General features: G+C 39.7%; 2 protein-coding genes across 4 annotated transcripts in view; one reads left to right on the forward strand and one right to left on the reverse strand.

Moving 5' to 3' along the window:
* The window catches only part of LOC308097838 (uncharacterized protein), a 199,274-nt gene that overhangs the window by 168,347 nt on the left and 2,981 nt on the right, over nucleotides 1-27,946 (reverse strand). The window contains exons 2-5 of one of the 3 annotated variants that reach the window (XR_013934241.1): nucleotides 27,071-27,469; nucleotides 25,037-25,264; nucleotides 22,443-23,475; nucleotides 21,797-22,376 (exon numbers count right to left, since the gene is read on the reverse strand). Coding sequence is in view for 1 of the 3 variants with exons in the window: in XM_080445930.1 (XP_080302056.1) it covers nucleotides 23,179-23,475; nucleotides 25,037-25,264; nucleotides 27,071-27,469 (924 nt within the window). In the remaining 2 variants the exon portion in view is untranslated. Of the gene's footprint in view, nucleotides 1-21,796; nucleotides 23,476-25,036; nucleotides 25,265-27,070; nucleotides 27,470-27,946 lie in introns of those variants that run through there. The other 2 variants (XR_013934240.1, XM_080445930.1) reach the window with 2 other exon arrangements.
* Nucleotides 1,924-18,143, forward strand: narfl (nuclear prelamin A recognition factor-like). The gene is made up of 11 exons (XM_080446365.1): nucleotides 1,924-1,990; nucleotides 4,491-4,583; nucleotides 6,038-6,181; nucleotides 8,470-8,602; nucleotides 10,172-10,306; nucleotides 10,858-10,976; nucleotides 11,589-11,718; nucleotides 12,734-12,806; nucleotides 12,898-13,035; nucleotides 15,700-15,857; nucleotides 17,714-18,143. Exons 1-11 carry the CDS (start codon nucleotides 1,925-1,927, stop codon nucleotides 17,953-17,955), a joined length of 1,431 nt encoding a protein of 476 aa, XP_080302491.1. The 5' UTR covers nucleotide 1,924; the 3' UTR covers nucleotides 17,956-18,143.

Consider the following 27,946-nt stretch of genomic DNA (forward strand, 5'->3'; position numbering starts at 1 on the left):
AAGCTTTTTGATTGCAGTCGCAATAATTACAGTTCAGCACCTGTTGAGTAATTCGCAGTGCATTTCATTCAATGCTCAGTTCACTTATTATTCAAAAGCATTCTGCAATTTACAATTCAGGCATTTTAGAAGACTCACTTATCCAGAGTGACTTGGAATAACTTATAACTTTGGTTCAGTATCTTATGTTGTGAAACGTAGTTCTTTACAGTTGATCTTACATGATGCTCTTCAAGAAACAATAAAACAAGTGTGTCAAATAAAGTTATTCAGTGTGGGTAATTACATCGTCTGTGATTGTCTGATCTACAAGCTCACGATGGCAATGCATTGTGAGCTTGTACATTGGCTGTGTGTGACACAAGTATGTAAAATAGGGCTTAAGTGGTTAATCTAAGATTCATCAATTTAGTCTATACTCTATTTTAACATAATATAAAGCCATGTAAAGTATCCTTTAGTCTCCTGAAAGGGGCTCTACAAATTTAAGCACAATTTACTGCCGAAACACTGTGTATGTCTGAATCTTTTTTGTTTTAAATGTTTGTCTTAAAGACGAGTAGATTTAATTTACAGGAAATAACTCAAACTAGATAACGATTATGATGGGTTTTCTAACAGCCCGTTATTGGATGTCTTGGATGCTCTTTTGCCCTCATTAGGGATGTTTTTCATGCCAGTCTTTTTCATTTATGAAAATGTAATAGCATACCTTTGGATCAGTAGCATAATGGCACATTATTTCATAACTGCACAATTTTGCAATTGATACCAACCTTTAAACATTACTCAGCATTATTATAATCCATTTTAACCGTAGTTAGCCTAACTGTATGGATATATATTTTGTCACGCTCTGTTTACTATTGGTGGTAATCAAACATTTTCATGCCAAGGACCCACAAATTGATTTGTATTTGTTGGAGGTGGGCTCACATTGAGAGGCATTGAGTGAACTTGTAGATCTGCTATTTTTGAGATGCTGACCTGAGACCTGAGGCCGATTCTAAAAATGTCTTTCTAAATCCTAACAGTTTTCTGAAAAACGTATGTTGATATATCAGTGGTTGTCAAACTTTTTCATGTCAAGGACCCCCAAAATGATGTCATTGGCTGTGGACCCCCATCTCAAAATATTTCGTTCCAGGGACCTCCAGAAGCAAAGATCCTAGTTATGTTCGCTTTTATACCCATTCTTGAGAATTGGGACAAATCATGTCCACCAAAACATTTCAAATTATTGTTTATTAACACACCAAAAAAAAAAAAAAAAAGTTTGGTGAAAATATATTCTTTTCATTATACAATGTTTTGGTCTGGTTTCCTTCTCTCTTTTTTTTTAACATCTAAACTTGCACTCTGTCAGAAAACACCCTTGTCTAAAGACATGGATTAACAACTTCAAACATTTATTTTATTATTTATTTTTAAAATTATTACAATTATGTTCGGGCCCTCAGAAGTACCCGTATCTTCCGTATTGTTCAGTAAAAAGCATTTTAATCCGATCGGTGGCCATTTTCTCATAGAGTTGTAATGTATCAGAGTGCAGTACACCTCCCCAACCAGTAGGGTCCCATTGCTGAAAGCGTGGAGAAAATACGAAGAAAATGGCCACCAATCTGATTAAAATGCTTTTTATTGAACAATACAGAATACACGGGTACTTCTGAGGACCCGTACATAATTGTTACATCCGTGGCCATGGGGTCAGCACTTTATATTTAACATTTGAACGTTATTGTAGATGTACGGATCAAAAAGAGAGAAAACGCAAACACTATGTTGAAGTTCATCCATGACTGTCTCACCGTCATGTTTCGGGTCTTAACTTTGCAGCACACGTTTTGCAGCAGCTCTATGGTTTCACGACACAAGTGTAAACAAAACAATTACACAACGCTTTACGGCAGTGCTGCTGAACATGGCGTCGCATTTCAGCAGTGTGTTACAACTGACCGACCTGGATGATTTCATCACCCCCTCTCAGGTAAGAGATTACATCTAATAATCACTCTTTATGCGTTTTATCATGTTTATTAACACATCAGTCTTCTCTCAGAGACATTATCATCTCAATTCATCACTTTTCAGTAAAGGTTACAGATCCAGATCTAACTTCTCTTCTAGCTACCCGTCAGCTTGAACGTTGAGTAACATTTAAATTCGCAGTTATATATTATTTATTAGTGCTGTCTGTGGTTTCCATACATTTACATGTTAAGGACCAGTGGTGTAAAGTAATTAAGTACGTTACTCATTAAGCACTGTATTTAAAGGTAGGGTAAGTGATTTAATAGCTCTATATTCTGATAGTACTTATTGCTTACTTATTGTGTTTGTTCTGTAAAAGGAGTCTCCCATGTCTCTCCTGCTCTTTATTAAACAGAAAATCAATTTTCAGTGCTCTCTCCTGATTGGCTTAAACTTTGTCACCTACCTGAAAATGTACTATATTCTGTTTACTAAAGAGCTGGAGAGACACCTGTGACCGAACAAACAGTAATGTAGCAATGATTACTATCAGAATATAGTACTTTAACCCTTTTAAGTACAATTTTTAGGTATGTTTTACTTTCCTGGAGACTGGAGTATTTCCAATTTGCAATACTTCTACTTCTACTCCACTACATCTCAGAGGCAAATATTGTACTTTTTACTCCACTACAATTATTTGAAAACTTTAGTTACTAGTTACTTTGTAGATTTTGATTATAAATAATAATCTATTATTATTTATTCACTTCAGCCCTATATACATTTCTGCCATTAGAAAATAGCAGATCTACAAGCTCACATTGTGAGCTTGTAGATCCGGCTATTTTGTAAAGATGTTATCCGTGCCAGGGAGGGAGGGACCCCCATAAGAGAAGATTTGTCTATATTTTTCGAAAATAGTCGAAATGGGGACAAGAACCCCATTTAGTGATAAATGTGTTTGTTACTGTCATTTAGTTTGTATTGTAAAGTGTTTTTAACTTATTAATTGTTGCTTGTGAGAGGAACCACAAAGGAAATAAGTTATAGGACTTTGTTGTGTCTATCCTGAATCCTTGGCTTGAACTGATGCAACCTTGTGATTTCATTGCACTTATTTAACCCATTTAGACAGGGAAAGTATCTGTGTCATTTTAAGATTTCTTTGATATCAAAAATAGCAGATCTACAAGCCCATAGCGCGGCACCGAGTGCCGCGCTATGGGCTTGTAGATCTGCAATTTTTTGGAAAAATCTTGAAAATGTGTGCGAATCTTTGAATATATATACATTTTGAAAGTGAACATTTTAACTCCAATCTTTGCTTCTGGGGGGATTCTACAAATGTCTTCTAATGCCTAACAGTTTTTTTTTCTTTGTTTTTTAAACGTATGTTGCTATTTATATATCTGTGATTCTAAAACTTTTTCATGTCAAGGACCCCCAAAATTATATGTATTAGGCCGCGGACCCCCATCTGATTAAATATTTAGTTCCACGGATCATGTAGCAACTCATAATGATGTAATAACGGCTCATAATGTAATAACGGCTCACAATGTAATACACTAAATGTAGTAAAAGCTCATAATGTAATAAAAACAACAATTTGAGCCGTTATTACATTATGAATCCTACGTTATAAATCCGTTATGAACTGTTATTACATTATGAGCGGCTATGCAAGGTTCCTAATGTAACATATTATTACATTATTACATTATGCAAAAATCTGTTATTACGTTATTATTATGCGTTCATGATTTTATTACATTATGAGCTGATTATTACATTATGAGATTTTATTACATTTAGTTTATTACATTATGAAGCGTTGTTACATTATGAGTTGCTACAGACCCCCAGAAGCAAAGGTTAGAGTTAAACATGTATTTATATATTCAAAGATTTGCACACATTTTCACAACTTTATTTTTTCAAAAATAGCAGATCTACAAGCTCATAGCGCGGCACTCGGTGCCGCGCTATGAGCTTGTAGATCTGCTATTTTTGAATAGCCAAAGACATCAGTGAAACATCTGTAAAACCATGAATCTATGGTGATAACGTTAGGCCTTAGGTCATGATCAGTGAAACATCTGTAAAACCATGAATCTATGGTGATAACGTTAGGCCTTAGGCCATGATCTTGTTTAGTTTAGTGTCTTGTTTGGATCTTGTTTAGTCGATACACTTATTTGTTTTAGCTCTTGCTCATTTGATTTAGCTATTTGTCTCATCTGTTTATGAAAGTAGGTAGCTGATATATGTCACTGTTACCTTAGCGCTAGGTATACTCTTGCTTGTTTTAGCAGAAAATGCACTTAGGACTTCTGGTGATTAGTAGTTTTGTTCCCTACCCATGTTGAATGCACTTACTGTAAGTCGCTTTGGATAAAAGCGTCTGCTAAATGACTGTAATGTAATGATCAATGAAACATCTGTAAAACCATGAACGTATGGTCAAACCTTAAATGCCATTGAAGTTGGTGCTCTCTGTGTCTTCCTTGTAGGAATGCGTTAAACCCGTTAAAGTAGAGAAGAGAGCTGGAAAATCTGTGGCCAAGATTCAGATAGAAGATGGAAACTACTTCCAAGTCGAACAGGTGAGTGTGTGAGCCGAGGACTTTAACGTGTTTATTTGAGCTACCTAAGAATCATTGATTTCACTAAGGAAAATTATCTTATTTTAACAATGTTTCAAACATTGTTCAATATTTTTTTTGCAATAGCTGTTTGCGATTCAATTCTTTATACCTTACTTTAGAAGTTTCTTACAATTGTGACTTAGGGAATTGTGTAGAAAAAAAGTTTAAAGTTTAAAGAAAAAAGACCTTCTGAATTATGCGATATAAAGACACAATTGCGAGGAGTAGTTATTTTTACTCACTGGCTGACGTAAACAGGCTTCCATAGACTGTGTTGAGTCACTCGACAAAAATAAATCATTTGCTCTATTTGATTTGCACAACAGTTTATATATACATAATATGCATGATATGTTAGTTCTTTCCCTGGGAAAGTTGAGGGTTAGTTGTTGTGCCGGTAAGAAACCCTAGGGGGTCTCATGCGAGAACCTCACCGTTTTACATTACGAGTACAATTAGAATGATTTAATATTTAAAACAAAAAACGAACAAAAAACAAAAAAGACATAAAAACATATGATAAAGAAAGTAGGACAAAGACAATTATATAAAAGTACATACTGAGCAGAAAAGACAAAAACAAATGTTTTGGACAAAGCGAAGACATGTTGCTACTATATAGATAGTCATGTGAAATAAGAAGTAAAAAATGAAACTGAGGAGATTTAGAAAATCCACACGTGACAAATATTGTGGATGCCTATCATCTAGTTACCCACTCGGGTATTCAATTTACATATTAGGCTTCTTCTGTAGGTAGATAGGGAGGATGTGGTAGCTACAGTACTAGATGGAAATGGGCATTCCATAGTGAAACACCGTTATATGCAGTGGTGGAAAAAGTACTCAAATTCTTTACTTAAGTAAAAGTACCAATACTGCAATATAAAAATACTCTGTTACAAGTAAAAGTCCAGAATTAAAAATTTACTTGAGTAAAAGTACAAAAGTATTGGCATCAATATGTACTTAAAGTATCAAAAGTAAAAGTACAAAATCTTTGAAAATAGCAGATCTACAAGCTCACACGTTGTGAGCTTGTAGATCTGCTATTTTCAAATAGCCTATGTATATAATAAGGCTAAAGTGGTTAATGTATGTTTTATAATATAATAATACATATCTGTAAAGTAACTAAAGTTTTCAAATAAATGTAGTGGAGTAAAAGTACAATATTTGCCTTTGAGATGTAGTGGAGTAGAAGTAAAAGTATTGGAAATTGGAAATACTCAAGTAAAGTACAAATACCTCAAAATTTTACGTAAATGTACTTAGTTACTTTCCGCCACTGGTTATATTGGCGAACTGCCCCCTGGTGGTGGTACACAGTGGTACATAGTAATTCCATTGGGCAGTAACGTCCATGTGGATTGAAGCTCCAGTAAGTTGTGACTCATGTTGCTGTGTGTTAGGACGGCACCAAGCAGAAGCTGGAGAAAGCAAAGATCACCCTGAACGACTGCCTGGCCTGCAGTGGCTGTGTGACCTCCGCTGAGAGCGTGCTCATCGCCCAGCAGAGCCACGAGGAGATCCTCAAAGTGCTGCTCAACAACAAGGTAGATATACACAACATGTAAACATTGAGCTGCTCAACAACACGGTAGATATACTACACAACATGTAAACATTGAGCTGCTCAACAACAAGGTAGACATACTACACGACATGTAAACATTGAGCTGCTCAACAACACGGTAGATATACTACACAACATGTAAACATTGAGCTGCTCAACAACAAGGTAGATATATACACAACATGTAAACATTAAGCTGCTCAACAACACGGTAGATATATACACAACATGTAAACATTGAGCTGCTCAACAACAAGGTAGATATACTACACAACATGTAAACATTGAGCTGCTCAACAACAAGGTAGATATACTACACAACATGTAAACATTGAGCTGCTCAACAACACGGTAGACATACTACACAACATGTAAACATTGAGCTGCTCAACAACAAGGTAGACATACTACACAACATGTAAACATTGAGCTGCTCAACAACAAGGTAGATATACTACACAACATGTAAACATTGAGCTGCTCAACAACAAGGTAGATATACTACACAACATGTAAACATTGAGCTGCTCAACAACAAGGTAGATATACTACACGACATGTAAACATTGAGCTGCTCAACAACACGGTAGATATATACACAACATGTAAACATTGAGCTGCTCAACAACACGGTAGATATATACACAACATGTAAACATTGAGCTGCTCAACAACACGGTAGATATACTACACAACATGTAAACATTGAGCTGCTCAACAACACGGTAGATATATACACAACATGTAAACATTAAGCTGCTCAACAACAAGGTAGATATATACACAACATGTAAACATTGAGCTGCTCAACAACAAGGTAGATATATACACAACATGTAAACATTGAGCTGCTCAACAACACGGTAGATATATACACAACATGTAAACATTAAGCTGCTCAACAACAAGGTAGATATACTACACAACATGTAAACATTGAGCTGCTCAACAACAAGGTAGACATACACAACATGTAAACATTGAGCTGCTCAACAACACGGTAGATATATACACAACATGTAAACATTAAGCTGCTCAACAACAAGGTAGATATATACACAACATGTAAACATTGAGCTGCTCAACAACAAGGTAGATATATACACAACATGTAAACATTGAGCTGCTCAACAACACGGTAGATATATACACAACATGTAAACATTAAGCTGCTCAACAACAAGGTAGATATATACACAACATGTAAACATTGAGCTGCTCAACAACAAGGTAGATATATACACAACATGTAAACATTGAGCTGCTCAACAACACGGTAGATATATACACAACATGTAAACATTGAGCTGCTCAACAACAAGGTAGATATATACACAACATGTAAACATTGAGCTGCTCAACAACACGGTAGATATATACACAACATGTAAACATTGAGCTGCTCAACAACAAGGTAGATATATACACAACATGTAAACATTGAGCTGCTCAACAACACGGTAGATATATACACAACATGTAAACATTAAGCTGCTCAACAACAAGGTAGATATATACACAACATGTAAACATTGAGCTGCTCAACAACACGGTAGATATACTACACGACATGTAAACATTGAGCTGCTCAACAACAAGGTAGACATACTACACAACATGTAAACATTGAGCTGCTCAACAACACGGTAGACATACTACACAACATGTAAACATTGAGCTGCTCAACAACACGGTAGACATACTACACAACATGTAAACATTGAGCTGCTCAACAACAAGGTAGATATATACAACGTGCGCCTCCACAGGTGTGTGCTCTTGCGTAGATAGTTGACTGTATCAGCAGTTATGCTTTCTTTTATCGCTTTAACCCATTTTTGGGCGGGAACCCCTATTTGTAACTATACCTTTCAGGACGGGAACGCGACGGGAACGCTTTTCTAGGTACTCAAAGTGGCTTTACAGAAACAAAATAAAAACAACTTAATTAGTAAAAACTAGTTAAAACACTATAACAGAAAAGTAAACAAAGGGGGGTTGGGATTTATGTACGGAATGCAAGTCTAAAAAGGTGGGTTTTGAGTGTGGTTTTAAACGTGGTGGGGGGGGGCAGCTCTGATATGAGTTTCACAGTGAGGGGGCGGGGCCAACAGTCTCACAAATAGCAGATCTATAAGCTTGTTGACCCTTGAGTCTGGCTCTAGTAATGTATGGCTAAACATGATGCGTTTTCTTTTTCTTTTGAGTTAATTTGCATGTTTCTTTGTGCCCTTGTGCGTCTCCCCCCCCCCCCCCCCCCCCTCCCAGCTGGCCAAGGCCTCCGACCAGAAGGTGGTGGTGGTTTCTCTGTCTCCACAGTCCAGAGCCTCCCTGGCCGCGCACTACGGCCTGAGCAGCAGTGAGACGGGCAGGAGGCTGGCTTCCTGCCTCAAAGGCCTGGGTGGGTGGAAGCATACTTAGATATAGAAACCTCATTGGCCAGTTCGTTGGAGCGACCTGTATCGCGGCCGCCATTTTAGAGGAGGCACGCTGCCACTCAAAGTGACTACTGGCCAATCACAGCGCGTTGACCACTGGCCAATCACAGCGCGTTGACCGCTGGCCAATCACAGCGCGTCTAACTGACTAGTTGCTGCGCGGCTGCCTCTTAAAGGGTTATGGGCTGGGTTACGAAAAGACCCGCCCCCCACCTGCCTCTGATTGGCTTACCGAACGCCCCCTTCTGTGACGCACGCGGAAGCTTGCCTTCTCTAAAATGGCGCCCGAGATACAGATGCCTCAGAGCCGGAGGAGGCGTCTACCTCTACATGTCTATGGGTGGAAGTACAGTGTTGGTTTTGACAGCAAATTTTGATTTAGTTCACAACGCGTCGCGCTGCGACGTGTTGTGAGCTTGTAGATCTGCTATTTTCAGATCGCAACACCCGAACGCAACCAAACATAAAATGACTTGTCTTTTAGTTCTACTGGATCTCTTCTCCACTAGATCCCTCACTGACATTTTAGTCTAGTTTTTATTTGTTGACGAAATTTTCAATATATTTAGTCTTAGTTTTAGTCATCGTAGCTTAGTTTTATTTCGTTTTTATTTAGTTTTCGTCAGTGAAAAAAGGTAGTCGACCAACATTTTTCGTCATAGTTTTAGTCGACGAAATCAACACTGGTACAAATATCATCATCCTATAATTCTACAAAGCTCTGTCTGTGCGTCTGTGTGTGCCCAAAATCTCTTCTGCCCGGTTCTCCTCAGTGGCTTGAGCAATTGAACTGCATTTGCACACAGCCATTGACCATTACCATGTGCACGGAACACCGAAGCCCGTTTTTCCCGTCGCTTTCCCCAAATGTCAGCGGTTTATTAGCGTTTTTGTGTCCGCCGGCTCCCGGGTTGCCAAATCATGCGCGTGAATCCATTGGGCGTAATCAGGAGCTACTGACCTACTTGGAGGCAGAGCAGTCCCCACAACATAATTTACGATTCTGTGCCTATCGGTACATAACTCCAACGGCGCTGAGTAGGCTCAGGCGAATGTCACACCGTTCAGGACGGCAACTCGGTCGCTTTAGCTCCCTCGGTGGTCCTTCACGGGGTTCCAGTTCGCCTGAGACTGCGCGCCTCCGCCATGGTCCGAAACCAAAACCAAAACCGAAACTGAACTATTTAAGTCAGTAGTAGGTCAGTATGTCTTGATAACACCCAATGAATGGTCTGATAAATCGCGGGTAGGTCAGTATGTCGCCTACTTCGCCCATTCAATGGTCTAATAAAAGGTGATAATGTCCCATTCAATGCATTGATAGCATCCGAATGGGGTGTTTTCCATCATTTATGAATACAAGTCAAGTAACCCAACTAGTACAACATTTTGCTTAGAGAAAACATTTCTCTGGCAAAAAAAAAGCATTTTTAAATGGTTTTGAACTAGTGAACGTCACATACTGGAAATGCTTGGGATGCTTTGCTGTAAGGAGATGAGTACACCAGTTTAACGGGACGCTCCTGTTCCAGGGGTTCACCACGTGTTTGACACGGGGTTCAGCCGCACGTTTAGCCTGCTGGAGAGCCAGAGGGAGTTCATCCAGCGCTTCCACAGCAAGGAGCAGGACAAGAAGGCCCTGCCCATGTTGACCTCTGCCTGCCCAGGTACTCCACATGGACGCTCATATGTCATCCTTTTTAAACTAGTCAGTTCTCACAGATAAAAGGACATTATCAGTGGCCAGATTTTTATATAACAAACAACTGTAGGGCACGTTTTGTTTAACCCATTAAGACCTGAAGCCGATTCTAAAAATGTCTTCTAAATCCCAACAGTATTCTGAAAAAAATGTATGTTTCTATATCAGTGGTGCTCAAACTTTTTCATGTCGAGGACCCCCAAAATTATATGTATTTGGCCGTCGACCCCCATCTCAAAATATTTTGTTCCAGGGACCCCCAGAAGCAAAGAATAGAGTTAAAATGGAGTGTTCGCTTTAAACAATATATATTCAAAGATTTGCACACATTTTCACAATTCTTCAAAAATAGCAGATCTACAAGCTGTGTGTGTGTGTGTGTGTGTGTGTGTGTGTGTGTGTGTGTGTGTGTGTGTGTGTGTGTGTGTGTGTGTGTGTGTGTGTGTGTGTGTGTGTGTGTGTGTGTGTGTGTGTGTGTGTGTGTGTGTGTGTGTGTGTGTGTGTGTGTGTTTTCAGGATGGATCTGCTATGCTGAGAAGACCCACGGTGACTTCATCCTTCCGTACATCAGCTCCACCCGCTCCCCACAGCAGATGATGGGCTCTCTGGTTAAAGACTATTTCGCTTCACAGCAGGTAGGAAACCATATGAAAGATGTTGATTCCAGATGTCGGGACCCATATTGACGTAGTTTGTATACGAGTTAGAATGTCTTAACCCATTAAGACCCGAAGCCGATTCTACAAATGTCTTCTAAATCCCAACAGTATTCTGAAAAAAACATATGTTTCTATAATCAGTGGTGCTCAAACTTTTTCATGTCAAGGACCCCCAAAATGATATGTATTTGGTGATGACCCCCCATCTCAAAATATTTTGTTCCAGGGACCCCCCCAGAAGCAAAGATTTGAGTTAAAAATGTTCGCTTTAAAACAATATATATTCAAAGATTTGCACACATTTTCAAGATTTTTCAAAAATAGCAGATCTACAAGCTCGTAGCGCGGCACTCGGTGCCGCGCTATGAGCTTGTAGATCTGCTATTTTTGAATAGCCCAAAGTGTAAAATAATGCTTTTTAGCTCAAATCAAAAGCTGACACAGATGCGTGGTACCGAGTACAGCATATTCAAAAGAGTCTCCCATCAGAGAATGTATCGTATTTTATTTTTAGCTGCGACCTGGCAGCTAGTATAAGTCACTCTAGGATGAGAGGAGGAGCTTTTTACCGTGTGTTTGTTGTCCCAGGGGTTGAATCCGGATCAGATCTACCATGTGACAGTGATGCCCTGCTACGACAAGAAGCTGGAAGCCTCCAGGCCGGACTTCTTCCTGGAGGAAGAGGAGACGCGTGAGGTGGACTGTGTCATCACCTCAGGTCAGTGTTGATTTCCTCGACTAAAACTATGACGAAAAGTGTTGGTCGACTACCTTTTTTCACTGACGAAAACTAAATAAGAACTAAGCTACGATGACTAAAACTATGACTAAATATATTGACAATTTCGTCAACAAATAAAAACTAGACTAAAATGTTAGTGAGGGACTAGAGATCCAGTAGAACTAAAAGACAAGTCATTTTATGTTTTGGTTGCACTCGGGTGTTGCGCTCTGAAAATAGCCGATCTACAAGCTCACGATCAGCGCTGCGATCAGGGCCGCATTAAGACCCCTCAGGGCCGTGGAACAACACAAAATCAAAGGCCCCCTCTCAACATTAATCGGACAATATCGGGTGCGTTCGCGCGCCCAGCGAATGAACGCGCACCGCACGTGCGTTCGGTGCACTTGCCACCGCCAGCACGAGCGGCGCTGACAGTCACACTGCACAGACACAGGGCACAGCACAGCCTTTCCAACAGTCTGTTTCTGCTATAACTACAGTGTCTAAACTGTCTTATCAGTCACAGGGCCCTGCAGGCTGCGGGCCGTGGAACACAAGTTCCACTAAGTTCCACGGTTAATGCGGCCCTGGCTGCGATGTGTTGTGAGCTTGTAGATCGGCTATTTTCAGCATGCAACCAAGTGTAAAATCAGCCATTATGACACCATCAAGGCACCGCCAAAATACATTTTAGTCGACAAAATCAACTGTAGATTTAGTCGACTATAACCTTATGATATTTAGTCGACTAAAACTAGACAAAAACTAAAACATTTCAGATGACTAAAATATGACTAAAACTACGTGGAATTTTATTCAAAAGACTGACTAAAACTAAATCAAAATTAGCTGTCAAAATCAACACTGGCTCAGGTAGGAGGAGGTCAGACGGCGTTGTGTCGTACAGAGACCCTAAAAAAAAAAGGATCTGATTTCAACCCAAAATATCGGACGTTCAAAATCCAACCATGATTCCCCCCCCCCCCCATCTTCCTGTGTCCTCTCATAGGTGAGGTTGTAAAGTTACTGGAGGAGAAGAAAATGTCTCTTATAGACGTGGAGCCAGCGCCGCTTGATGAGATGTAAGTGATGTGATACACTTATTATTATTATTATGCCAATATCTTGGGGGGGGGCTAACATGTAACCATTGCTGTTCTCCTGTTTCTCCAGCTTCAGCAACATGTGTGGTGATGAGCTGCTGAGCCACGCGGGCAGCAGTTCGGGGGGCTACCTCCACCACGTCTTCACCCACGCCGCCAAGCAGCTGTTTGGGGTGGAGGTCAAGGAGCTCGTCTACAAGACCATCAAGTAAGTATGGCCATACCAACTGACCAATCTTTAGTTGATGAGGGTCTAGACTAGCCCCCCCCCCCCCTCTTTTCCCTCTACACCAAATCTTAGGCGAAAGTAGCTCACAATGTGTCGCACCACGTTGAGCTTGTAGATCGGCTATTTCCGCGGAATATTCGCCCTTGACAGGGATGCTACTCGCTAGTGGTTGTGTAACACATTGTGTGCCAGAGGTTTATTAAAATATTGTACGTTCAGTGCCTGCATATCTTCCATCCACTTACGTTGATACGTTTCGTGCTGTAGAAGCCCCGACGCGGAAGTGCATGTAAACAAAGCGTGCGTGCGAGGCGGTGGAGGGTCCCGACTAACGCCTGGAACAGTAATATTTCTAACGCGATCCTCCATTGCAGAGTGATCGCCGATCGAAAACGGCTCACTTCCACCACGTTAAAAAGAAATGGAGATATTAACACATTTACCGCCGGGCCCGTAGTTCTACGGGCCGTTAAATCCAACGGTTAAGCGCCAATCCCGTAGCCTACGGGCTGTGGTGCTTTTTCCTTTTTTTCGAATTTTTTTTTTTTTTTAATTTTCTAGGGGGACCATTTTCAGTGTAACACCACCCGATCTCGACCGGAAGTGCGTTCACGTTTTTTGTTTCCCGTCTGTCTCCATTCTAAGTCGTACCCAAAAACCCCTGTAAAAGCCCCTGTAAACATGTAGTTTTTCATCCTCGCATTTCCCATGTTAACTTAAACGGTCAGAACTCAAACATGGCGGCTCCGTTTGACACGTGGTCTTCACTGGTAGAAGCAGTGAGATCTCCGCGATGTTTACAAACAGTGCACAGCTCAATCTTAAGGATTTTAACAAGATCTGTGGCGACGTGAAAAAAAACAAAAAAAAACAATAAAACGTTGGCACTGGTGAGTACATTATGAGATTAACCTCTGGCGGTCAATGTGTTAAGCTTTTAGTCAAGGAGTTAACATTGGAAAGGCCGACCGGAAGGATTTTTTGACATGGATCCACATCCGGCCTCTCCTTCTCAGAGACTCCTTGGATGATCCCAAAGTTTCGTTAGTGCGCCCCACGTGGGCCCCACGTACCGTATAAAAATAAAATGGGTCAAAAACGGTCCGGACCTTTTATGGCACACAATGTGTTAAGTCATGAATGCGTTAGGTACTATACGAGTAATGGAGACATTGTCTAATTTCTATACGAGTAATGGAGACATTGTCTAATTTCTATACGAGTAATGGAGACATTGTCTAATTTCTATACGAGTAATGGAGACATTGTCTAATTTCTATACGAGTAATGGAGACATTGTCTAATTTCTATACGAGTAATGGAGACATTGTCTAATTTCTATACGAGTAATGTCTAATTTCTATACGAGTAATGGAGACATTGTCTCATTTCTATACGAGTAATGGAAACATTGTCTCATTTCTATACGAGTAATGGAGACATTGTCTCATTTCTATACGAGTAATGGAAACATTGTCTCATTTCTATACGAGTAATGGAGACATTGTCTAATTTCTATACGAGTAATGGAGACATTGTCTCATTTCTATACGAGTAATGGAGACATTGTCTCATTTCTATACGAGTAATGGAGACATTGTCTAATTTCTATACGAGTAATGGAGACATTGTCTAATTTCTATACGAGTAATGGAGACATTATCTAATTTCTATACGAGTAATGGAGACATTGTCTAATTTCTATACGAGTAATGGAGACATTGTCTAATTTCTATACAAGTAATGGAGACATTGTCTAATTTCTATACAAGTAATGGAGACATTGTCTAATTTCTATACGAGTAATGGAGACATTGTCTAATTTCTATACAAGTAATGGAGACATTGTCTAATTTCTATACAAGTAATGGAGACATTATCTAATTTCTATACGAGTAATGGAGACATTGTCTAATTTCTATACGAGTAATGGAGACATTGTCTCATTTCTATACAAGTAATGGAGACATTGTCTAATTTCTATACAAGTAATGGAGACATTGTCTAATTTCTATACAAGTAATGGAGACATTGTCTAATTTCTATACGAGTAATGGAGACATTGTCTCATTTCTATACGAGTAATGGAGACATTGTCTAATTTCTATACGAGTAATGGAGACATTGTCTAATTTCTATACAAGTAATGGAGACATTGTCTAATTTCTATACGAGTAATGGAGACATTGTCTAATTTCTATACGAGTAATGGAGACATTGTCTCATTTCTATACGAGTAATGGAGACATTGTCTAATTTCTATACGAGTAATGGAGACATTGTCTCATTTCTATACGAGTAATGGAGACATTGTCTAATTTCTATACGAGTAATGGAGACATTGTCTCATTTCTATACGAGTAATGGAGACATTGTCTAATTTCTATGCGAGTAATGGAGACATTGTCTAATTTCTATGCGAGTAATGGAGACATTGTCTCATTTCTATGCGAGTAATGGAGACATTGTCTAATTTCTATACAAGTAATGGAGACATTGTCTAATTTCTATGCGAGTAATGGAGACATTGTCTAATTTCTATGCGAGTAATGGAGACATTGTCTAATTTCTATGCGAGTAATGGAGACATTGTCTAATTTCTATGCGAGTAATGGAGACATTGTCTCATTTCTCGTCCCACAGAAACAAAGACTTCCAGGAGGTGACCCTGGAGCGAGACGGAGAAGTGGTGCTGCGCTTTGCGGCCGCGTACGGCTTCCGTAACATCCAGAACCTGGTGCTCAAGCTGAAGAGGGGCAAGTCGCCCTACCACTTTGTAGAGGTCATGGCCTGTCCCTCAGGTGAGGAGAACAATGCATGGGCTTATTACACCGATTGGTTGAATGCTTGATTCTGCTTGATTCTGATTGGTCAATCACAGTGGTGGAAAGTAACTACTCAAGTACTGTAGTACATTTTTTAGGTATTTTTACTTTACTGGAGTATTTGCAATTGTCTACTCCACTACATCTCAGGGTCAAATATTGTTCTTTTAATCCACAAAATTATTTGAAAACGTTAGTTACTAGTTACTTTGTAGATTTGGATTATTATTACAAAACATACATTAACCACTTCAGCCCTATATACATTTCGTCCATTTGAAATGAGCCGATCTACAAGCTTGTAGATCTGCTAATTTCAAAAGATTTGTATACGTTTGAAAACTTGTGAAATGGGACATTCTGCATAATGAGTACTTTTACTTTTGGTACTTTAAGTACATTTTGATACCAATATTTTGGTACTTTTACTCAAGTAAACTTTCAATTCCGGACTTTTACTTGTAAGGGCGCGCTCCCACCGCACTTTTATTTTACCTCTGGGGTGGAATCTGCCAATGCTTTGTCAATGCAAATGCGTGGATTCATGGTCTTGCAGATTTTTTCCAAGAATCCACGCATTTGCTTTGACAAAGCATTGGCAGATTCCGCCCCAGAGGTAAAATAAAAGTGCGGTGGGAGCGCGCCCTAACAGAGTATTTTCTACATTGCAGTATTGATGGAAGTAAAACATGTGAGTACTTTTGTCCACCACTGGTCAATCACTGAATTCATCGGTCTGTCATTTCTGAATAACGACCACTGAACTCGATAACAGACCACTGTCTAATCAAAGACTGTCAATCTGTGTCGCTTGATTTTGTGCCGTATCCAACATGGCGGCCATGTAAACAAATACACAATGTAATCTACTAGAGGTATAACGATATAGTAACTGCATCAAAACTATTTTAATTTCCCACAATCTACTATATCGATATGCAAACAGCAAAATATCCTCTCGTTTGACTTTGTATCGAATCGTTTTGCAATTACATTACATTACATTACAGTCATTTAGCAGACGCTTTTATCCAAAGCGACTTACAATAAGTGTATTCAACATAGGTAGGGAACGAAAACTACTAATCACCAGAAGTCTTTAGTGCATTTTCTGCAAAAACAAGCAACCAAGAGTATACCTAGCGCTAAGGTAAAAGTGCAATATATCAGCTACCTATTTCCTTAAACAGATGAGACAAAATAGCTAAATCAAATGAGCATGAGCTAAAACAAATAAGTGTATCGACTAAACAAGATCCAATAAACAATCCAATAATCCAATAAACAATACAGCAATAGAAAACAAGCGTTCGTACAACTAGTTAACAACAAGTAGGTCAGGCAGAGAGGAAGGGTAGTGTTTCCTGAAGAGGTGGGTTTTCAATGTTTTCAAGGTTTTCAATTTGCAATGAGTTCTTGTGTGTTGTATTTAGCAATTTTAAGAAGAAAAAAGAGAAAGAGGGGTTTAATTACTTTTCCACTCCATATCGCTACACTTGCTTTATTGATAAATGTGTGTATTCACTGTGTTCATGTCAAGGTGTGGGTTTGTCCATATGTGTTCAAATACAACGTCCATGTATTTACCAGAGAATCACTGTGTTTACTTATTCATATCCATAATAATACATTTTCCCCTTAAAAAACCTGCACTATCCACACGTTTCACACAGATATTTTTTTTTTGCTAAATAGTTACTGTATCGATTTCATGAATGAACCGATATCGTCCATGTATCGTTTCGTCAACCATGTATCGTGATTCGTGATGCGTATCGTATCGCTGTTAACATGTATCGTTACGCCCCTATAATCTGCACGTCTTTTATCAGGCTGTGTGAACGGCGGTGGACAGGTGAAGCCGTCGGCCAATCAGAACAGCAAGGACCTGGTCCAGGAAGTGGAGCGCCTGTACCGGGCGGAGCGCCCCCTGGCGCCCGAGGAGGACGCGCGCGTGGCCGAGCTGTACGGCTCGTGGCTCCACAGCGTGGGCGAGGAGAAGGCCAGAGCTCTGCTGCACACGCGCTACCACGCCGTGGAGAAGATGACCAACGGACTCACCGCCAAGTGGTAGAGAAGGAGGGCCGGGGGGGGGCGAGAGGAGTAGCCTGGTAAACCCCCCCCCCCCCCCTCTGGAAATCTCATTTGTATTTGATTTCAGTGGTGCAGTGGTTTTCAACCAGTGGTCCGGGGACCACCAGTGGTCCTTGAGGGGGTACCAGGGGATCCCCAGCAAAATTTGCTAACATAGCGTCCGAATCATTTTCAACCACTTAGCTTTGGCTATTCAAAAATAGCAGATCTACAAGCTCATAGCGCGGCACCGAGTGCCGCGCTATGAGCTTGTAGATCTGCTATTTTTGAAAAACCTTGAAAAAGTGTGCATATCTTTTGAATATTTATATTTTTTTTAAGCGAAAATTAACTGATATCTTTGCTTCTGGGGGGTCCCTGGCACAAAACATTTTCAAATGGGGGTCCGCGGCCAAATATCAATTTAGGGGTCCTTGGCATGAAAAAGGTTGAAAACCACTGCAGTAGTGAATCAAAACACCCCCTCCCTCCCAGGGACCCCCGGAGGTCCCTGGACCCCACTTTGAGAGCCACTGCTTTATTCAACATGGAGCGTCCTGTTAAAAACACGGAAGAAAATATACAATATATACCGTAGATTTATATATATATATATATTTTTTTGTCTGACTACAAAACCGTCCAAATGATTTCTCTCTGACGAGATGGTTTGAGAGAAAGTGAGAGAGTTGTTTCTTTTCAGAGGTGAGAACTGAGAAGGTCTGTTTAGTACCTCAGCCTGATCTCACAGAACGCGGTGAAATAGCACGGATTGACAATTCCGTAAATAGACGACTAGAAAAAAACCAAGAATTGGTGCATAGGAGCCGCGAATCCCACGGTGACATAACACGGGTTGCAACCCGGAAGCAGAGCAGTCCCCCGCAACACGATTTACCATTCTGTGCCCATCGGTACACAGTGGTGGAAAAAGTACTCAAATTCTTTACTTAAGTAAAAGTACCAATACTGCAATATAAAAATACTCTGTTACAAGTAAAAGTCCAGAATAAAAAAATTACTTGAGTAAAAGTACAAAAGTATTGGCATCAAAATGTACTTGAAGTACCAAAAGTAAAAGTACTAAATATTTGAAAATAGCAGATCTACAAGCCCACAACGCGTCGCGATGCGACGCGTTGTGAGCTTGTAGATCGGCTATTTTCAAATAGCCTATGTATAAAATAGGGCTAAAGTGGTTAATGTATCTTTCATTATATCATAGTTTATATCTGAAAAGTAACTAGTAACTAAAGTTTTCAAGTAAATGTAGTGGAGTAAAAGTACAATATTTGCCTCTGAGATGTAGTGAAGTAGAAGTAAAAGTATTGGAAATTGGAAATACTCAAGTAAAGTACAAATACCTCAACATTTTACTTAAGTACAGTACTTAAGTAAATGTACTTAGTTACTTTCCACCACTGTCGGTACATAACTCGGACAGCGCTGAGAAGGCTCAAGCAACGTGGGGGACGGCAACTCGCTCGGGCTCGCTCGGCGGTCCCTCTCGTGGCTCCTGTTCGCTTGAGACTGCGCGCCTCCGACATGGTCCAAAGCGTAACACAGTCAACGGAAGGGATGCGCGGCTCCTATGCGCGGCTTTTCGGGTTTTTCTAGTCGTCTACGTACGGAATGTCAATCCGTGCTATATCTCTGTGTTGTATGAGATCGGGTTGAGTTGAGTACCTCGTTCAGGTCACGGATTTCCAATTGTGTGATATATTAGTCTCTCAAGACCAGACTGTTGGCTCCCACGGCGTTCAAATGCTTTCGCCTGACGGTCTGTATACTTTGGACGCTCTGAAAACGAGTAGAAAATAAAAGAGGATGCCCACATCATTTCCTTACTTTCATTTTGGAAATAGTTCTTACTAGAAAACCAAATTAGTCTAAGCCTGGCTAGCTAGCAGAAATGGAAATTCAAAAGAAATATTTATATATGTTAAAATAAAAGTTTCATGAACACGGATAGGTGGAATACTCCTGTCTGAAGAGACAGATGTTTTTCCAGGGTGATGTATTACAGCATACATGGGCAACTGGCGGCCCGGGGGCCACATGCGGCCCCCACCTTCACTTAACTCATTCCCTGCCTAGAACGACTAAAACGACTTTTGTCCTTTAAGCCCTGACTGCCAAGAACGACTAAAACGACTTTTAATTTTTTTTAAAAGAATTTTTTTTTCCTTTTTTTTTTTTCTTATTTTTTTTTTTCTTTTTTTAACCCAAAGACCAAGGAGATATGATTTTTTGAAGATCTAGACTCCCATCCACTTCATTGTTAACTTAAAACTTAAACATTTTGTATCTTGGCTCCTGAGTACTTTTTTTTTCAATGAAAAATCTCTGGCAGTTTGTCAAACGCAAAAATAAAAAAGTTCTGGCAGTGAATGAGTTAATGCGGCCCGCTGGTTAATATCAGAATACTGATATATCATTGATTTCAGCTGTTACAATTCCAAACATGCAAACATGACCGGCTTTAATTACTTCACTCTATATTAGTAGCTTAATGACTAGTATTACAATTCTATTGTCTTTTTTTAATGTCCAATGTATTTGGACATCAGGATTTCAGGATTCCAATTCAAAAATAGCAAAAGTAGTCGATTGGCTATTTTTGCTACTTTTGCGTGACAGAATGGTGAAGTACGGCATTAATTTACGAAAAAAGTTAAAATACAGAGATAAGAGGCGTCTACCAGACAGTATATGCAACGTGGCCCTCTGGAGTGAGTGTGGAAATATAGTGTCCCTCTACATCATCAAAGTTGCATCACCCCTGTATTACAGACTCTCTGTAGCATTCATTCATTCACAGATTGTGGAGAGAGATGGTCATGTCTTGAGAGACCTTGTGTGTCAGCAGCCTTTTCCACAGACGGACCTTGTCCAATCAAGTGGAACACAGTTGCCAAAAGAAATGCAATATTCTTTATCATTTATATCAGTTTTTACATGCTTCTATACGCACAATGTAAACCATACTGACCTATGGTTGTGATTACAATGCTCACTGTGCTTTTCAGTTATGAATAGAGTGCAGTAGCCAATTTATGAAAATGCACTGAAATGTTAATAGAATCCATGTGTACGATGTTTCACCTGGACATTTTTTTAAATAGCATCACAGAGATATGATCATTCCAGTGTTATTTATGAAATAAATTATTACATGTATTTTCATGTCACTTTGTTGTGGACAGTTTTGTGAACTCAACCTTGTGATGTCCTGTGAGGGTTGCAAATGGAGCAAGACTTGTTTTATTGTTGAATATTACTTAAGTACTGTACTTGGTATTTGTACTTTTACTCCACTACATTTATTTGAAAACTTTAGTTACTTTGTAGATTTTGATTATTATTACAAAACATACATTAACCACTTCAACCCTACATACATTTCGGCTATTTGAAAATAGCCGATCTACAAGCTCACAATGCGTCGCTACACACCAAATCTCTTCGCCAAATAGCAGATCTACAATCTCGCAACACATGAGCTTGTTCTGCTATTTTCGCCAAGTACAGACCAGCATAAACATACATATAAACATGATGGCATATCTTAACAGCCAACAAACATGTTTAATGAAAACTTTATTGTATTCAAATACCAACAGGCTAACCTTTTTAAGTTATACATATAATTGCACAGATGAACTTGATCAATAACCTTGGAAATGAACTATTGACAATTGGCAATAAGCTCCCCAGCAGTATACTGTATTGCAGTCACAATTTTTTATTTGTTTATACATTTGGCTAATTTATACATTTCTTGATGATACATGGCCCCCAGTCCAGTTATGTTCCCTAAAAAATGACGATAAACAGTGCTCTTCAAATCCAGGTTCTTTATTAACCATGAGTCACACCTTAACATGTGGTCACATAATCTGGGATTTACTGGCCCGACTTCTGTTACTGTTCCTTCTCGTCATGTTGCTCGTCTTTAAAGATGCACAGATACTGCCACCTTGTGGCCAGAGGTAATACCATCTATCATTATCTCCCCTTCTTTGAGACAAATACTGTAAAGTTAGGTAAACAAATCATAGGTGTCACGTAAGCGTAACTATTTCACTCTCTCTAAAGCATAATTCAGTATCACAGTAGTCCGCATAAACATTTTATAAAAATAAAAAATACATTAACCTCAACCCATGTCTGTCAGAAACCTGAATATCAAAACTATAAGGACAATGTTTGTCAACTACTTTTTTTCACCGACTAAAACAAACAAAACAAACTAAGCTATGATGATTAAAACGATGACTAACTATATTGTCAATTTCGTCGACAAATAAAAACTAGAAGAAAATGTTAGGGAGGGACTAGTGGAGAAGAGAAACCAGTAGAACTAAAAGACAAGCCATTTTTTTTATGGGTGTCGTGCTCCCAAAATAACCGATCTACAAGCTCACAACGGGTCTCGGCACAACAAGTTGTGAGCACGTAGATCGGCCATTTATACCGATCGGCAACACTGGTGCACCGTGGTGCATCCGGGCTTTGTCGAGCGTCTGTACGATTAACCCTTTAAGACCGGGAACGCATCCGTGTCATTTTAGATTTATTTGGCTATTCAAAAATAGCAGATATGCAAGCTCGTATATCTGCTATTTTTTTTAAATCGTGAACATTTGTGATTCAAATCTTCGTTTCTGGGGGGTCCCTGGAACAACATAAATTTAGATGGGGGTCTGTGGGCCAAATCCATATCATTTTGGGAGTGTTGGGTGGGAGGAGTAGGTCGAAGGCTCTCTAGTCTACGTCCTCCCGGTGGTGGCTCCTCACTAGCAGGTGAGCCAGTACAGTGCAGGATACAACAGCAGGGACAACACACAGACGTGTGTGTGGGAGTAGGGCTGTCAAACGAATATTCGATATTCTAATATTATTCTAATATTGGGAAAATATGTATATTCGAATATGAAAATTAATATAAATAAATAAACGTTTTTATTTTATTTTTTTGTTTATTTGACAGGGACAACACAAAAAAACAATGTATGAAGTTATAAAAACAAACAAAACATATGTTTTATTGGATCCGAGCACTCGATACATTGTTTTTGTACTGTCAACCTTTTTTTTTTTTTTTTTTTTTTTTTATATAATAATAATATTCGAATATATTCGAATATCTGCCATTTTTTAAGACCAATATTCGAATATCATTTCTGAGGAAAGTTGACAGCCCTAAGTGTGTGGGGAGGAATCAATTGGCACTTTTGGGGTAACGTCTAAATGTTAACCGTTCTGGAAGAGTGGTCTGACATAAGTTATCTGGCATGGTGTCCATGTACCAGGTTTCTCTGTGTTCGTCGTCACGTGCGACGTTCTCGTCCGGATGGTTTCGGCCGTTCCACCCGTCTTGGGGACGAGGAGAGACGTGACACGGCGTTGTTGCACCATCGCGGGCCACCGTTCTTCTGTCATCGCTCTCATCGTGGTCAGCGTCCTCCTCCTCCGCCACGTCTACAGATCCCTGCATCCTCCGTCTCTTGGAGCAGGGCTGTCATGATTATGAAAGTTTTACATGACGATTAAAGGTAGGGTAAGTGATTTGCGTTGGTTAAAATAAGTGTTAAATAGCTCTATATTCTGATAGTACTCATTGCTATAGAGTGTTTGTTCAGTAAAAGGAGTCTCCTTGTCTCTCCACCTCTTTATTAAACAGAAAATGCATTTTCGTTTCAGTTTCAGTTTCATTTCCAATTTTATCCAACCAGGACAGAGAACTCAATCAGGATATAGATTAAACAAGTGAAATTGGAAGTGATGACACTAAGAAAGGAGCATGCAAAATTGGAACTGGAACACTATACAAATTAAGCTTAAAAATGGGTACTTTCTCCTGATTGGCTGAGATTTTGACACCTACCGAAAAATGTATTTTCTGTTTATTAAAGAGCTGGAGAGACAGGGAGACTCCTGTTACTGAAAAAACACTCTATAGCAATGATTACTATCAGAATATAGTATTTTAACCTTTTAACAAAATACTTTTTGTTTTAACCAAAAAATATCACTTACCCTACCTTTAATTGTCACACAAATAAATTGCGATCGATGATTTCATTGTGTTTCTGTTGTTGAACAATGCTGGAACGTGTGAATAAAAAATACATTTCTGTTTGCCGTTTGCGCTTTGAAGTGGCACAGGGCAGATATGACAAATGACCTAAATATACAAAGAAATGACTGACATATGTAATAACTTTATACTTAAACAAAATAAAACATTAATAGTGGACATAGCCGATGTACAAGCCAGTGGTGTAAAGTAACTAGGTACATTTACTCAAGTACTACTGTTTACAAATTTCAGTACTTTTACTTCTACTCCACTACATCTCAGAGGCAAATATTGTACTTTTACTACACCATAATTATTTGAAAACTTTAGTTACTTTGTTGATTTTGATTATTATTACAAAACATACATTAACCACTTCAGCCCAAGAAATGTATAAATTTTTATACATTTGAAAACTTGTGAAATGGGACAGTCTGCATAATGAGTACTTTTACTTTTGGTACTTTAAGTGCATTTTTATACCAATACTTTTGTACTTTTACTCTAGAAAATGTTGCATTCCGAACGTTTACTTGTTACAGTATCGCAGTATTGATACTTAAATCTTTAAAAAAATATATATATACGAGTACTTTTTCCACCACAGGTACGAGCTCCCAATGCGTCGTGTTGTGAGCTTGTAGATCGGCTGTTTCCACTATTGTTGAAAAAGTATGAACATTTCTTAACCCATTGATACCTGGAACGCATCTGTGTCACTTTAGATGTCTTTGGCTATTAAAAAATAGCAGATATACAAGCTCATAGCGCGGCACCGAGTGCCGCGCTACGAGCTTGTAGATCTGCTATTTTTGAAAAATCGTGAAAAAATATTTCTTATATATTTTTTCAAAAATCTGTCAGGATTTAGAAAACATTTTTAAGAATCGCCTCAGGTCTTAACGTGGAAACGGTTACGACGATTATGCAACAATGATTGCGATTATCCCAAACAATTGCGATTAGGCGATGATGTAATAATGTTGACGGGCCTTACCGAGGAGCAGAGTTGGGCGGGGTGGTGGTAGTCGTTGCATTCCGTGCACAGCTCGTGCCCGTTGGAGGCGGGACATTGGCGTAGCGAGTCGCCGTCGGCGGAGTCGCAGGCGCCATTCGCCACTGCTGCCCGCTGCGCCTTCTTCTTCTCTTTTTTTCTTTTCCACTTTGCCACCGCTCTCTCTCTTTTAGTCGGGTTCACCTCCTGCAGGGTTTGATCCTCCTCCACCTTCACATGGATTAAAGCAAAAACAAATCGTACGACTGAAAAGAAAAAATGTGTATGGCCGCCAGGTCCAGCCAGAGCCATTTAACCCTTTAAGACCTGAAGCCGATTCTACAAATGTCTTCTAAATCCCAACAGTATTCTGAAAAAAAACTATGTTTTTATGTCAGTGGTGCTCAAACCTGTTCATGTCCAGGACCCCCAAAACGATATGAATTTGGCCGCGGACCCCCATCTCAAAACATTTTGTTCCAGGGACCCCCCCCAGAAGCAAAGATTTGAGTTAAAAATGTTCGCTTTAAAAGAATATATATTCAAAGATTTGCACACATTTGCACACATATAAGATTTTTCAAAAATAGCAGATCTACAAGCTCATAGCGCGCTATGTATATCTGCTATTTTTGAATAGCCAAAGTGTAAAATCTAAAAATGACACAGATGCGTCCCAGGCGGGAGTTTTTTCCCATTTTTTTACCCAATCTCAGCACCAGCCTCAGTGGCGCACCTGGCTAATCATTAGACTTCCTACCCACTACTACTGGGAGTCCGGGTTCGACTCCCGCTTGGGACAATACTTTTTCTAACAACCGCAGACTACCTTTTTTCGCAGATAACAAGTCTAGTTTTGGACCGGACCGGTCCGGATCATTTTCTTTTCTCTGGACAACGAAACAGTGATCCCTGTTGTGTTTACAAACGGTCTGAACGAGCGATCATAACGGATATAAATGTTCTGTGGCCAGTTGGGGAGGTGGGAAAGACGTGCATTTTTTTTTTGACAGAAGATGCCGTTTTCGGCGTGCTGCGACAAAGGGAAGGCACCGTGCATTTTATTTCCTCTGGGGGGCGGCCCACGGATACTGTTTGTGTTTACAAACGGTCCTGCGATCGATCATAATGGATCTACATTTTCTGTGACCAGTTGAACAGGTAAAAAAACTAAAATAGCTGGCAGTGCGTGATTTATTTATGCATTTACTCTGGTAGTGAATGAGCAGTGGTGGAAAGTAACTAAGTACATTTACTTAAGTACTGTACTTAAGTACAATTTTGAGGTATTTGTACTTTACTTGAGTATTTCCAATTTCCATTACTTTTACTTCTACTCCACTACATCTCAGAGGCAAATATTGTACTTTTACTCCACTACATTTACTTGAAAACTTTAGTTACTAGTTACTTTTCAGATATAAACTATGATATAATGAAACATACATTAACCACTTTAGCCCTATTTTATACATAGGCTATTTGAAAATAGCCGATCTACAAGCTCACAACGCGTCGCATCGCGACGCGGGCTTGTAGATCTGCTATTTTCAAATATTTAGTACTTTTACTTTTGGTACTTCAAGTACATTTTGATGCCAATACTTTTGTACTTTTACTCAAGTAATTTTTTTATTCTGGACTTTTACTTGTAACAGAGTAGTTTTATATTGCAGTATTGATACTTTTACTTAAGTAAAACACTTGAGTACTTTTTCCACCACTGCAAACGGTCCTGCGATCGATCATAATGGATCTAAATTTTCTGTGACCAGTTGAACAGGTAAAAAAACTAAAATAGCTGGCAGTGGGTGATTTATTTATGTATTTACTCTGGTAGTGAATGAGTTAACCCTTTAAGACCTGAGGCTTTTTTCTTTTTTTTTTTAATCCTAACGTTTTTTTTTTTTTTTTTTTTATCTAAAAAAAAATGTTCAAGATTTTTCAAAAATAGCAGATCTACAAGCTCGTAGCGCGGCACTCGGTGCATTCCAGGTATTAGTGGGTTAATCCATGAAATCTACCCCCAGTGTTCACCTGCGTTGGGGCCGACTGCTGCTGCCGCCGCCACTCCTCCTCCTCCTCCTCCTCCTCGCGACAGATCCTCACGGCTCCTTCCAGCGTCAGCTCCTCCGCCCTCAGCAGCGTCTCTCTGACGGCCTGGTCGGCCACGCCGAACACCACCTGGTCCCGCACCATGGAGTCCCTCAGGGCGCCGTCGTGGGGGTAGTTGCACGTCTGCGCCTTCTGCCGCAGGTCGGCCAGGAAGCTGTCGAAGGCCTCGCCCGGCCCCTGCGTCCGAGAGCGGAACACGTACCTCCAGTACGCCTCGTTCCCCCGCCGGCAGCAGTGGGAGTCGAACTTGTCCAGGACCACGGCGAACGACTTCCTGTCGTCCGGACGGTCGAACCTGAAGGTGTCGTACACCACCTTGGCCTGCAGGGGGGGTCACCGATTGTGTTAGAAATACAAGTTGCGATTAACACATTGACCGCCAGAGGTTAAAGGTAGGGTAAGTGATTTGCAATTATTCAAATAATTGCAAAATGGGTCTATGTTCTGATAGTGCTCGTTACTATAGAGTGTCCTGTCCATATAAAGAGTCTCCATGTCTCTCCAGCTCTTTATAAAACAGAAAATGTATTTTGTAGTTTTTGTTTTTTTTTGTAGTTTCATTTCCAATTTTATCCAATCAGGATAGAGAACTCAATCAGGATACAGATTAAACAAGTGAAATTGGAAGTGATGACACTAATAAATGAGCAGACAAAATTGGAACTGAAAACTATACAAATTAAGCTTAAAAATGGGTACTTTCTCCTGATTGGCTGAGATTTTGACACCTACTGAAAAATGTATTTTCTGTTTATTAAAGAGCTGCAGAGACGGGGAGACTCCTGTTACTGAACAAAC

The sequence above is a fragment of the Gymnoscopelus braueri genome, assembly GCF_963280865.1.
Source record: "Gymnoscopelus braueri genome assembly, chromosome: 13".
Lineage (NCBI taxonomy): Eukaryota > Metazoa > Chordata > Actinopteri > Myctophiformes > Myctophidae > Gymnoscopelus > Gymnoscopelus braueri.